At 34.7% G+C, this 14,810-nt stretch overlaps 1 protein-coding gene across 7 annotated transcripts in view; it reads left to right on the top strand.

Annotated features, from left to right (window-relative positions):
• Positions 1-14,810, top strand: part of LOC112150227 (arf-GAP with coiled-coil, ANK repeat and PH domain-containing protein 2) — a 46,259-nt gene that overhangs the window by 2,071 nt on the left and 29,378 nt on the right. For all 7 annotated transcript variants that reach the window (XM_024278319.2, XM_024278320.2, XM_024278318.2 and 4 more), the window contains exons 2-4: positions 11,992-12,049; positions 14,323-14,442; positions 14,676-14,729. In XM_024278319.2, the coding sequence (XP_024134087.1) occupies positions 11,992-12,049; positions 14,323-14,442; positions 14,676-14,729 (232 nt within the window). The remainder of the gene's footprint in view (positions 1-11,991; positions 12,050-14,322; positions 14,443-14,675; positions 14,730-14,810) is intronic.

Consider the following 14,810-nt stretch of genomic DNA (forward strand, 5'->3'; position numbering starts at 1 on the left):
GTAGAAAGGAAGCAACCATAAGCTTTTGACAAATGTGGAGCAGCAATTATACACATCAACTCCTTGAGATTTGGATGAATGAATTCAGGCTCAATAAAACAACTTTTAACGTGATACACTTCTCACACTGTTGTTCCGACAATCCATATGTCATAAACACTTTCATTGTTGACGTCTTTTCCACTTGCAACATGCCTCAGCCGTACAAAATTAGCAGTAAAAAGTGTTGTACCTGACGTTAATACAGACGTTCAAAATTGGTCCACGAAATATAAAGTTTGAATAGGGAACTATTCTGAGAAGAAATGCAAAGCTTAAGACGTCCATTAGCAAGATGGAGGAGCAAGAGAAGACATAAAGAATTTGGGGGATTCTAAGTATCTAGGGTCAACAGTCCAGAGTAATGGAGAGTGTGGAAAAGAAGTGAAGAAGCGAGTACAGGCAGGCTGGAATGAGTGGGGAAAAGTGTCAGGTTTGATAGAAGAGTTTCAGCTCAAATGAAAGGAAAACTGTGGTGAGAGCAGCCATCTTATTTGGCCTAGAGACAGTAGCTTTGAGGACAAGACAGGAAGCAGAGCTGGAGGTAGCAGAGAGGAAGATATTGAAGTTCTAACTTCGGACCTGGATGGATAGGATCAGGAATGAATACATCAGAGGGACAGCAAATGTTAGAGATTTTGGAGATAAATTCAGAGAAGGCAGACTGAGATGGAGAGACAGTAAATATATTGGTTGAAGGATGTTGAATCTAGAGCTACCAGGCTAGAGCTCTAGAGGAAGTTCCAAAAGGAGGTTTATGGATGTAATGAATGAAGACATGAAGGTAGCTGGTGGAGTAGTAGAGGATGCAGAAGATGATTCCCTGTGGTAACCCCTGAAAGGAAAAGAAGAATATTTAAATCATCCAGCCGTACAGTTTTAATCCAGTTACCAGCTCGGACTAGGAAAACAAAGACGTACATGGATCTATTTGTCTGCAAGTGGATGCATCAGAATGGAGCAGGGAGCTTGTGGCCTGCTGATTGTACCACCCACATCACCGCTACAAACTTTTTCAAACAACATTTTTGTCTGTTTGAATAAAGAAATACTAAGAAAAGCTATTTTAAGCGTACCTTCCTTAATATATTTTCTCCATCCTGAGAAAAATGCCACACAAGAACATATTAAAACACAGAAAACACAACTTTCACATTTTACTTATTCTCTAATTAGCAACCCCCATTTTGGGTTTATGTAGGAAATATGTTTTCAAAACAATTTCCAGGACTTGTGTGATCTAAATGAAAATTGCAGCTTTTATTTAGTGATAGCAGTTCATGTAATGAGTTCATGACAGGCTTTCTGGTCATTTCAACACCCCTTAACAGCTTTTTTCTTTCACTTCTGCAAGCCTTTAAGAGGTGTAAAGTGAGATGTTTGTGCTCCTCTCCCATCAGTCACTTTCTATTCCCTGGTGTTTTGAAAAAGCATCTCTCTTTTTCCCTTGTCCTTGCCCCCACACTGCTCTGCTGCAACATCCTTTCCGAACAAACGAGGAACAGATGTTCGAAAGTCGTACGAAAATGGAGTCCTCTTTTTATGAAGGCATTTCCTTTAGGATCACATTCAGTGGGTTGAAGAAAGGACAGCTTCCCAGTCTGTTGTGGTGCATGCCAGAATTTTTAAGGTTCCCCTTGACCTGTGTCGGGTGATTGGTATGCAAGGTGTTGCGGCAAACTGGTCGTTTGCTTTTTAAAGCTGTTTTTCTGTTACTATAATGTGTGAGTGTACGTTTGCTGGATTGTGGATAACAGAGGATTGAGTCATTGCGGCACAGTTTGAAACATGAATGTACCATCAACGCAGCTTTTTAAACAAAGACAGGAAACGAGTTTAGCAGGGGCTAGGGCTACTCAGGATCTTTTCAACATGGATTTTGTTCTATTTTATTTTGTTCTACTTTATAGCCTCCAACCTCTTTAAACTCCATAGTACATCTATAACATATCACATTCAAAGCACTTCTTTCTTCCTTGAATTAAGAAAAAAAACATAAGTGAGGTATGGCTGTCTGAAGATAATTCAAGATCTTCTCAAGCAATATTTCCAACTTTGGGTTCAAAAAAATGCCATTTTGATCTTAATTTTATTTATACATGTCCTCCGTTTTGAGAAAAATACGACAAGAACATGTTGAAAACACTAAAATCACAAGTTCTATGAGAGTTAATCTTGACGGCCTGGACAGGTTTATGAAATGAAATGTTTAAAAAAAAAACAGAATCAGGTAATTCTAAGAATCTTTCAAGTTTACAAGTGCAGAATATCATAGACCAAAACTTTGAGAAATGAGAGCTATTTCAGTAGTCAATTTGCACAAGCATCTTTTGCAATGAAAATATTCCTTTTGTTTCACTTTCATAAGAGGTGTACCAGATTTGAGTGCACCTCTAATTTAGAGATTATCTTTTTTTTTAAGAGATGATCTTTTTTCTTTCATATCTTTCATATCATTTAAAGTTCATATCCTTTAGCTCAAGATTTTTCGGTTCATATATTTTATTTTAAATATGTTCTTTTTTTCATAAAAAGGTGCTCCAGATTTGTTTCATTTTTTACAGGCAGTAGTATTTACAGTAATTCAATTTATTCCTTAATTTCTTCTTTATTACTGTAACACTGCCAAGTGTTTCCATTGTTTTATTATTTTTTTTTCTTTGCTCAAGGAGCAAAAACCAATGTGCAGGTTGAAAGAATTTGATTTATCAGAGTAGATAGAGGTTTTAAAGAAAAAAATAAATCTACAGAAAACGGAAATCTGTTGTATACCAAAAACGTGCATATTCTAAAAAACTGCCATGCTCTCTTGCTCACACTGTTATTTAGTTTATTTTAAAACAAGAACTGTGGCTCTACTTAAGACAAGCTTAATTGTTTATTAATGGTTGGTTATTCCAGGTTAATTGAGGAAATACTTCTAGCATGAATAGAATGCATCATGTATAGAGTAATGATGCTTTTTGATGAGCTACGGTAGTGCTGGTCGATATGGGAAAAAAAATTTATATCACGATGTAAAATATTTTATATCACGATAATGATATATATCACGGTATACGACAATAAAGTATATTTTCAGCTGTTCTCTGAAAAAGGTCATATCTTACGTTTCTGACTATTTTAAGTAACGGATAACTGAATAGTCACAATTGAGAGAGAAACATTTTAGTTTAGCAAAATAAATCAAATGAGAGCAGATGTGGCTGATAGACACCAGCCTTCACTTTTGTTTTAAAAGTCAAAGGTATTTAAACTGAATTTGTAAAAAAAAAAGACTTTTTATGAAAAATGTTTTTTTTAAGTGCATAACAGTTTCATGCTTGAGTAGAAAAACACATTTTTGCACAAAATTCTGCTAGAATTACGTCAGTTGTGTCAACTGTTGAAGAGTTGTCATAACCAAAACAATATATATATTTTTTTTCCAGAACTTAAGTATATAAACTTAAGTATATAAATACATACTTATAAACTTATAAATACTTATAAATACATATAAATATACTTATATATATTTACAAAGCTCATGAATCAGCGACCTTGGACGTCAAACATTTTTGGTCTCAAATTTTTCTCAGATTGTGAGAATCCGAGTGTCTGAATACTTGTTACAGCTTCTTTGTACAACTTTGGTTTATCTTTTATTGTTGTAATCTTTTATTGTTCATTTTCGTGGACTTTCCTTGAGTGATAGGTTGGTTGCATTAGCATTGGCGCGGGATTGCCTCCTAGCTTGTTTACATATTGCAGTCTTCTGCTCATCGTCGGACGTCTTGAATCCAAAATGCAACCAAATCACAGACGTGGCTATTTAATTATATATTTGGCGTGGTAATTGATCAAATTATATTAGAGACGATAAAAACGATAGAGGAGAAATCCCAAGATAGACGCTTTTCTATCGCCCACACAATATGTATCACTAAGCTACGGTCAGTATGTAGCATCATCATGTTTGGATGTATGACTCCAGACCAGATCCACTTTGTTTTTTAGTCTGCTTCTTGTCAAGTAGATCTTAGCCTCTCTGGGAAACTTGGATTTAGTTTGTCTGACTGGACTGTTGGTGTGAGTTTTTGTCCAGCTATGTTTGTTAATGACGTATTTTGTTAATTGAGTGAATGGAGAGATTATTAAGATTTCAAGGTTTTTGTTTTTATGAAGCTCATTTTGTCTTCTTGAAGTGTCAGCCAGATCTGACCATTACATTTCTCTTATAAGATTCAAGATTAACTTAACTAATTAACTAATGATTTAAAAAAGCAAAACTTTTCATAATTAATTCAGTTTTAAAATATCAATTAGCTTACGCCACTGCTTCAATTTCATGTTGAAGTTGTCTTAAAAATGTTGTCCAATGCTCAGTTCCCCCCGGACTCTGTTTCACATTGACAGTTAAAAGTATTTGAGTTCATGTTGATGTAAATTTTTATTTTTTTGTTCACTTTTTTTCAACATCTGCCTCACATATCTTCACACCCACAGGAATGGATGCAATACTTTTCTTTTTAATCTGATATGTGTGTATACAACTATAGGAGAGAACTAGAGTACCTGAACAAAAAGCACACATACAGTAATCAAGGAAATCCCATAAATAAACTGTAGGTTTGGATTCAAATTGTGAGAAAACACGTTTTCATGTTTTTTCACTGTTTGAGTCATAAAGTCTAGCCAAAATTATTCCATGGTTTACTTGATATGTGGCTTAATTTGAACAAAAATATAAACGGTTATACATAAAAAAAACTATGAATTACATTGAATCAGTTATACGCAATGTAGAGCATGCAGCTTTGCAGCACTTTTTGTTGCACACAAATTAAAGACTTTGTGGCGTTTGCTTTGTTTTGCCCAAAGCCACTTAGAGTGCTAAGGGATTTAACAACTGATTAATTTAAGTGAAATATAACCACCAGTGTTCCGCAGCAGCCCCTCACAAGCCCTCAAAGCTATGATCAGTTGTTTATTTTACAAATATATGTGCTATAATGTGTTGAAATTATGTAGGAGATGACAAAATATCTTAAAGATCCACAACTAATGAATAATCTATTTTTGTGGTGTTTTTGTGATGTTTGGGGACACATATAATAAAATTAAGCTTAAAACTTTGCTTATGAGTATTTCTTTAGTCAAACCTTTGTACATCAAGAGCAAATGACAAAAAAGCTGTTTTACTTAGAAAAATTTTGGGCGAATCAAAAGCTCCCTCCTCCTATCCATTCTGATACATCCTATAGCAAACAACTAGATCCATGTACGTCTTTGTTTTCCCCGTCTGAGCTGACATCTGTCTCAAAACTGTATGGCTGGATTTTTATAAGGGAGTGTAAACTAGTTGAAGAGAGAGTAAATAAAGGAATAATGGGAAATCGGGGTGGGCAAACTGTGCTGTCAGCTGAATTTCTTTTTTTTTTTCTCAGCTGAATTTCTAATGACCTCCTGAAGCTATGTCCTAGAAATGACAGGGTTTTTTTTATTTTGGCTAAAAATGTTTTTAAAAAGTTTAAAATTAGTTAGTAAAAAAATAATGCCTCTAAAAAATGAGTAAACATTCTTTCTCTTAAATCAAATTATTAAAATCCTGAAAAAAATGGCTGGAAAAAAATAAATCACATCAAAATATGCTTGATTTATTATCACTGTTTAGTGCATATGTTATGATTTCTCTAGTATTAAAGCATATCTCTATAGGGAAGAATATTTTTAAGTTTAGCTACTATTCCTTAGTATAATCATATGTGATAAAAGTGTATTCCCTGTTACATTCTTATGTTGGATTGTGATTCAATATTCCATAGACTCTTCAAATCTGTTTTTAATTGTATTTATGGGATTGCAGCAACTTCCCTTGAAGTTTAGCTATGCATATGGCCTCATCTTTGTCTATATTTTCAGTAACCTCTGCTCTTTTGGGAAACCATCTGTTGCAATTTCCTGTTTCAAACTGTGCTATTCAGCTGCTTTTGTAGAACTTTTTCCCCCCTCCTAACACTACTGTTTCACTCCCATTCTTTCAACTCCCTCTTGATAAATTTGGCTAAGGAAGAGGAGTGCGCAAAATGGAGAAAACATGGAATACACACCAGCACGCAGCAGCGCTTGCTTGCTCAACATCTGTTTCCATTTTGGTGTTTGCCTTCAACTTGGTACCAAAGAATATGGAGCCCCCAAAAGTAGACTTAGAGGCCTGTTTTTTAAAGTAGTAATTTGGCCTGCCCATGTGATTTATGTACTTTGTTGTTTATTTTTCATCTCTCATCTTTATTTTATTTACAAAACCATCTTCAGCTAAACACTGTTTGATTTTTAGCCGTTAGTTCAAATAGGTTAGTTTCCTTTGAGAATAAAAGTGAGAATAAATTTTACAAATCTTCAGCTTTAACACTTTCCTGCCTATTTCAGTGACTGTTACAACAAATATCAGTCATGAGTTTAAGTCTGAAGGTCATATCAACATATTCATCTTGTACCTGAGAAGGATAATATCTAAAGTGCAGGTAAGAAACAGCTGATGCCATAAGAAATTAAAGACTGAAAGAGTGTTAACACCAAATGTTTAATTATTCAACTACATTTAACCTTTATCTTCATCATCAGAATGTTGACTTTGGGTTTCACATTGAGTTTGCTGATTGGCAAGCTGCCATCCTATGAAGTCAGCAGTTCGTTTCTGCTGCAATTTCCTCTGAGTCATTGACAGAGGCTGCCGAGCTAGCAGATGACCAACAGATATCTACAGATCTCTGAGCACAGATCCTCAGAGCGTGTAATATACAGGCTTGTTTTATCATTTCAGCTGATCTGCCATATTATATTTTTTTATATTCATTTTTTATGAAGCATTATTTAACTGTGCTATTTGCTGACTTTTGTATTGTTTTTTATTTATAGTAGCGTAAGTGGCTATGCAGTCTATAAAATTGTGTTTACTGTTGAAATTATATATTTTGCATACAATTTAAGACCTTTTAATGAGGCTTTCTGTTGGATCCCATATTAGCTTGTCAGTCATTCTTCAGTGTTTTCAGGTCTGAAATGTCAGTAGTTTCCACTTTCTTAGTGTTTCCTTCCTGTTCTATGGAAATAATGAAGCAACATCAAAGGATGCACACCTAACCCAACACTGACTTCAGGTTCAGTCATTACAACTGTGGTTAGAATTTCCCAAAGTTTGCAAGCATTTATTTTTAAACTAATGACCTCATCTTGTTGTTATTTTTTAGTGCGTGTTTTCTGTGGTGGTTTTTTATCTCACAGGACCCCCTTCCATGTCAGTACTTGTCTGTATTGTAACAATTACAGGATCTACGTCACTCCATCCTTCACGTTTCCATCCACTGTAGCAGCTTTTGAATTGTTTCTCTCTTCAACCACTGTTATTTCAGTCCAGGCAAATAAACCACTTTTATGCTCTTTGGTCAGCTTTTTTGGCTAAGACATGGTATACTTAAAAAAAAAAAACTACAGAAGTGAACACTATGTATAGTCTTCTAAGAAACACTGATGAATGTGGAGGAAAGAAAAAAACAACCAAAGTGATCCGTAACAGTATTTCTTACAGCAAAGTTTGGGTATTTTGACAAAAGACAAAATGCCAAAAGCTACATTATTTATAATGTTCCTATGTGTACAGAAGGATAAACATCATTGTTGTTGGATATTGGACATTTTTCTTGCTACAAGCTTACTTAAGCTTTGGTATTTAGATTATTGTATATACAATATATATATTTTTTTCAATAACCGTTATCTGTAATAACTCATGCTGTCTCTTTTAAAAGTGCAAATAAATGTTTATCAGTACAGAGCTCTCTAAATACGTTGTGTAAAGATTCCAAACAATTCTACTGATAAGTTGTTCTATGCAAATTCATGTTAAAATTACTAAATTAACTTTTAAACCCATTGATTCCTTTTATTTTGCTTTTTAAGATATTGATACCACAGCCCAAAGTTCTGAATTAAAGTAAAATGATTTCAAATCCCAACTTCTGAGTTAGATTTTACAATTTGACAAGATTCTATTGAATATCAGTCAAAAAAAACAAAGCAATAAGTCAATTTTTGGGCTAGTATGAATAATAGCTTTTGTTTGGTTTAAATTTTAGCTTTTTATTTAAAAAAGTTAGGATTTCATATACTAAAAACTGAAAGCAGTATTTTCTTCCAGTATTTTTTTCCTTGTAACGATCCTGACTTGAGAGAAAAATTCCAATGTACTTATTTTCTGTAAAAATTGCAATAAACTCTTTAATCTTTTATCTTTATTTTCCTGCTAAAACTGCAATAAACAGACTGAAAGCTAAATCTATGACCAGATAAATTGCATTTTATAAAAAAATAGCTTAATTGATCAATATTTTAAAACTCAGCCAAAGAAAATAACCTTGAAACTGAAAATGATTGTTTTTTTTTTGGGGTTATGTTTCCAAATGTTTGAAGTACAGAGAAGTATGTCACATGCCCAACAAGACTCCTGTGTAAAACCCAAAAAACCTGTTTAACCATTTCATTCTTGCATGCAAAAAGCTCAGTGGCTGCTGGCTGCCCTCCAACAGCTCCACAGGAGACACGCTTTCTTTTGCAGAATGGTTGCTGAATAACTCCCCAAGTCCTCCTTTTTTTTAGAGCCTTTTATTTCACTGCTGCTATTTCACTCATGTCAGAATATTAGTTATGTTTGTGTACTTAGGATTGGAATTGATGTGACATTACAGTCGTAAAAGTGTGAAAGGATAAATAATTGAAGACATTCTGAAAATGTAATTATTCTGTTAATCATTTAATAATCTCTTGCTGTGGACCTCTTAGTGGCCTGTACTGGCTCTGGTGTCTTTCTGCCATCAAAAACTGTCTGGACCCAAACATGTCCTCAGTGGTGCTGAATTGGCAACTTTCTACATAGTGTGGGATCTGAGGTTGATTTTTTTTCATCCCTCTTTTTCCATTATCTTCTTCAATATAAAGTGTTTTTCTTTTATTGCAGCTTTACGCACACCAGCTCACAGAGGCTACTTTCTAAAATTCCAAAAAAGTAATGTTGAACATAGTTTAGATGCTCATGTGCTTCTTTTTTACTTACTTTTCTTCATAAAAAAAATGTCTTCTTCCAAATTTTAATCATGTAACAGTCATTGTCTGGCTGTCTATTCTCACCATTGTTGAATTGTACTGCTTTTTTGAAAACACAAATGATTCTATACCATAAAACTTCCTCAGTTCTCTATTTATTTAGGAACTAAGTATATTGAACAATAAGGAGAAATGTGATGACAAATAATTCTTTGTTTGTATGCCAATGTAAGGGCTGGATCTTCAAAAAAGCCTTAAATATTTAAAAAACATGACACATTTATCTCCTGCTATCCAATGTTAAGTCAATTTTTATTGTTCATCTAAGAATTGCCTTTTTTTTCCCTCACTTTCATGATATAACCTTGATTTACACGTCTCCAGGTTTGTATACAAATATTACTTTCAGAGTACTGACAGACTGTTTCCTTTATTGCTTAAAATCAATAATACAGCCTAAAGTGATCAGACCATATTAGTATAAAGCGAGACCAGCGCAGACACGGAGACACCGCCTTTTATTGTGTTTTGGCTGGTTCCTGCTTCGTGATGCAGCTGCTGTGTGTTTATCTGTGTAAGGCAAACATTTGCATAGTTCTTTGAAAAGAAAGACAGAGCAAAGGGCTTTGTATAAAACACAAGTCATTAAAATGAGACAAAAAAGGCACACAATATAAAGAGAAACATGTACTGTTGAAAAGTAAGAGTAAAAATAGAGTCGAAGCACAGCTTTTTGATGAGAATGGAAAGCATTTCAGTTTTTTTTTTTTTTTTTTACAGTGAAATAAGACAACATTATGGGATCTCTTTGCAGTGATGGGGGTCTAACCTTTAACAATTGTGTGAATATAAAATTCAATATCTTTGCAGATATGTTCATAAAATGTATTACACAACCATCATAAGCAATCTATAAGGACAGAGATGTCAAATTTTGTGAATTATTCCCCTATGTGTTGTGTTAACGTTTATTCTCGAGCTACATTTTATCTTAACATTGCTAAAACCAACAAAGAGTTTCTGATTTAGTACATGTGGAAATCTCTGCAGTGCAGACTACAGCCAGGCCTTCTCAAAAGCACTGCCTCTTTTTCGCACTTGTATATTTAACAAATAAGTCTTTTATTTTATATAGCTTTTTTTCCTTCTTATCCTCACTCTTACAGTCAGGCCTCAAGGTCAGATCTGTTCCAGAAGGGAAGGGTTTTCCCAGGATGCCCTCCTTATCTTATCATATCCTTCAAGCACACAGAATTTGTGAATAAACGTAGAAAAATCTGAGCGTATATAAAATTTTCTCTCGGTTAGACGCAATGAGTCTTCAAAGACGATGACTTTGCCTGTAGATACAGACGATGAAGAGCAGGGCTTAGCATATTTTCTTCAGCTTTGACTCCAATATTAAGTACTTGGTAGAGAAGCGAGTTCTTTATTGCTTTTGACCCTGTCCATGCCTTACTTGTATACTTAAGTACTAATTCAACTTTGCTTTGATTGGGCTTTATTAAAATATCATAGATGAGAGTAGTATACTTTTCCCAAAATTGATTTTTTTTTGCCTTTGACAGGGTTTTAAATCCATATATAGCCAATTATTAAGCTTCTATGAAAACTGATGTGTCCATAATGCCCCAGGAAAACAATTTAGATTAATATTTTTTTTTATCTTGGTATGCAGTCTTACAATATTATAAAGCTTTAAAAAATATTAGAACTGATAACAGTGTAAATAAAAAAGAAACTTTCTCTCATTTATCTGGATCTTTATAAAGACATAAAAGATCAAATATTTTCTAAGACCTTACAGTAGAATTTCTGATCCTGGTGTGTGTAAAGTATTTTGATCACATGGACCATCTAAAATTGATTTTAGTCATTTTAATCCCGAGCATTTTCTGTTACTTTCCCAAGTAAGATAAAAATGACAAATAAAAAAGCTGGAAAAACAGTAAAGAACTGGAAAAGGAGATGTGTTGGAACAAAAAGTGGCCTCATTAATAGCAGAATTAAGGACAAAATGTCAGTTTTCTAATGTTAATATTATTCTGTATTGTAATTATTTTATTCATTGACTGCTGATGTAAACTGTTGGTCTTTCCTGAAAAAGCATTTTACAGAAGAAAAAAAACTACCAGCGAGGATCAGAAGGTTCTGGCTGCTGTTACAAAAACTGTTTGGTTCCACTGAACAGTTTTCCTAAACATAAACGGGAGATTTTAACAGATGGGTTTGCAGGGAAACTTAAGCAAATGGAGCATTTGGAGTGGTCTGCGTCCCTTTAATTGTTTGCAGTTTATAGAAGCATGTCACTCCATAACTTTTACTTTTTCCAAAAATAACTCATTTTTTTACATATTTAACCTTTTAAGATATGGCGTCCACATGCTTGAACATTACATTTTGTTTTGTATTACCACAGTAATTAATTCTGCTTAACTGGGGCCCTGTATGATTTATGCAGAGGGTTTGCTCAGATATTAGCACGAGTCTTAAGAGGTTAAGTGCAATAAGTTGTTTAACATTGTTTTAAGTTTCCAAGCGTCTTACTGAAATTTTGTATTTTGAGTAAATCCAGAGCCCTACTGTACTGACACAAATGAAAGCAGCTGAAATCAGTTTCTTCCTGTTTTTGTATTCTGAAGTTCAAAGGCTGTTGATCCAGTGGAGAACCAATCTGTCTCGTCATTTTAGGAGGCCAAGTGCCAGAATTGATTCCAACCATTAGGTCTGACCAAGAATGACAGTTTTGTGTTTGGCTGTCTTTACTAGTTTGAGTTAGTTCATGGATGGGTCTGATCTCGATGAGGCTATTATATGTGCAGGAAGTGCAGTTTTCAGACTTCAAACCTTTTGTGTTTTCACTTTTCACAGAGCCACCATCGAGGAAGTGGAGGGGGATGTGTGCGAGTTGGAAACCAAACTGGACAAAGTGAGTACCACCCAAGAAAAACATTGTTTAGTACTTCACTTGTTTTGCTCTGTGTAGCGGTAGCTAAAGAAGCCATTACTTAAGTTGGCTTGTGTTTTTAGGCAATATGTTGTAGATTACAAGAAAAAAAAGTCTGCAAACAGTCACAATTTTTGAGAGCTTTAATCTAAAAATATCTAACCATTATTAGTTTTTTGTAATTATTCAGTTTACAGAATTTTTGCCATGTTTCCATTAAACATAAACTGAAGCTCACTGCTCTTCAGATCATCTTTTGATCCATTGTAAAAGTCTTCCCAGTGGTCTTTTAATTAAGATTATTAGCCAAAATTCCAGAAAACTGTGTTGTTTTCTAGGACATAGTTTCTGCAGAATGGCAGTAGTTCATCAGAGATTTACCTCTGATTTGTTGGCAGGACCTTTGGCTCAGAGTAAGGCTGCCCCAACTTCCCATCATCCATTTGTTTACATTCTCTCCCAAGCAAAACAGATTTATTTAAACCCCGTTCCTTTTCAATTAAATTTTGCTCATATGAAATCTCTCTTTTCGTGTATTTTGTCCTCGTCTACACTTGCACTTAAACTGTTCAAAAATGAAAAACCTTATTCAAACGAAGTAGTCAATCAGCATTTGTACAATGCTTTGACAGCAGACCCTGGAGAGTTCAGCTATGCTCACAAGCTGAGAGTGGACCTTGAGATTGAAAAAGCTCTCTTCTTTGTTCCTGGACTTTGTCTAAGGCTCCCACCCTTCTTCACCCCCACCTCTGTGACTCAGCCGCAGCCTTACTTCCCTTTTTACTGTTTAGAGGAAGGATCAGCAGAAAGTGGGTGTGTTTGCCTGCATAAGTATGGCTGTGATAGTGTTAATGTTACCCATGACTTGGGTGGAGTCGAGTTTAAGAGAGTGAAGTTCAACATTTTTCCAATTTTCCTTTTACTTTCTTTTTTTTTTTTTAAATCAAGCTTGCATTTTCTCTGACCAGCATGCAAAAGTTGAACAGTAAAAAGTAAAAGGATTTACAGAAAAAGTGCTGCTTAAAGTCCCACTTCCATCATTCTTTGATATATTGTAAAAGCTTGTCCAGTGGTCTTTTAATTATGATTATGCTGCTTTTTTGTTAGTTTTTTTTTTCCAAAACCAAAAAACTGTGTCCTTTCTAGGACATAGTTTCTGCAGGATTTCTTTAGAAATTCACCTCTGACTTCTGGGTGAGTGCAAAGTAGCCTGCCCCTACTTACCATCATCCTGCTAGTTTACGGCCCTGTCCAGCAATATTTGAGCTATCCAGCTGTACAGTTTTGAGGCAGATGCCAGCTCGGACGAGGAAAATTAAGGATGTATTTGTCTACAAGCGTATGCATCAGAATGGAGCAGAGCAGGAGCTTGTGGACCTGCCAGTTGTAACTTCTACATCACACAACCTTTTTCCAACAGCATTTTTTTCATCTGCTCCTCATTCACGGCCGCCCCATGTCAAAAGGCCTTAACTATGTGATTGTCATAAAAAGCCCATTTACTCCAATGAAAATTTTTGTAGAAATGTGAAAAAAAGTCATTTGTTTTCTTTAAAATGTGCTACATTATTTTATTATCATTTTTTTGTCTTTACTTTTGGAAATATGGCAATCTTAAGAAGCTCCAAAATAAGAAAAAAAAAATGTTTTTTCGTCAAAATAAAAAGTTGTGTTTAACCCGTTTTTTTTTATCTGAGTGTTTGTGGCTTCAATGGCAGATGATGCACCCATTAGCAATGTCTAAATCTGTGAAGCAGCTGGCAATTTATTTGTAAACAAAGCACTTTTAAAATAAAGCTTTAATTGATTTATTACAATCTCTGACTCAGACTTCAAATGTAATTTATTTTTATAAATGAGCTTTCATTTTAAACTATGTTTAGTGGCTTTGGCATCACATGCACTTTCAAACTGTCATCTCACATGTGGGAGTAGATAAATTAGACGCAGCCAGATTTTATGGCGAGATTACGTAACCTGGAATTATCTTTGCTCCCAATGTGTCACAAGTGGGAAAAGTGTCTGCTGTCAATTATCCAAGAGATTAGGCAGGCTCTTGGCATCTTGTTTTCAAGTGTAAATCCCTTAATCTGTTTGTCCATGTTTCATTCTTAGTCCGCTTTTATCTGTGAATCACAGCTGCTACAGTTAGAGAAAATGTCTGACTAAATTGACCAGTCTTGTTTATTTTTATTTATTCTGGATTGTCCCTCTCTAAATGTTTGCCTGTGGTCTTTTTCTGTTTTGTTGTCTAGTTGGTGAAATTGTGTATCGGGATGATTGATGCTGGCAAAGCCTACACCGCTGCCAACAAACAGTTTGTTAATGGGATCCGGGAGCTTGCCCACCAGTCAACCAAAGATGAGGTCATCGAGGTAACAAGAATAATCTCATTTAATCTGGAGCAACTACCGATAAACGGCTAAAGAGAGGATTTAAAAGCAGTAAAGATTTTCTTTAAGTTTAACCTGCAGCTGTTTGTTGTGTAGGTTTAAAAAAAATCAATCTTTTACTCGTTTGTAACACAATTTGTTGTATTTGGTCTTCATAGACGATGTTGCCCTGCCTTCAATATACCTGAATTACTGTCTTCTCTTTCTGTCCACAGTCTAGTCTCACTAAATTTGCAGAGAGTCTGCAGGAGATGATCAATTATCACACGGTATGTCGTCACTGTGACATGAAAGCAAATGCCTCATCACTATTATATTCTATTTGACAGCAGGATATTAAAAGAGGATGG

The sequence above is a fragment of the Oryzias melastigma genome, linkage group LG4 (genome assembly GCF_002922805.2).
Source record: "Oryzias melastigma strain HK-1 linkage group LG4, ASM292280v2, whole genome shotgun sequence".
Taxonomy (NCBI): domain Eukaryota; kingdom Metazoa; phylum Chordata; class Actinopteri; order Beloniformes; family Adrianichthyidae; genus Oryzias; species Oryzias melastigma.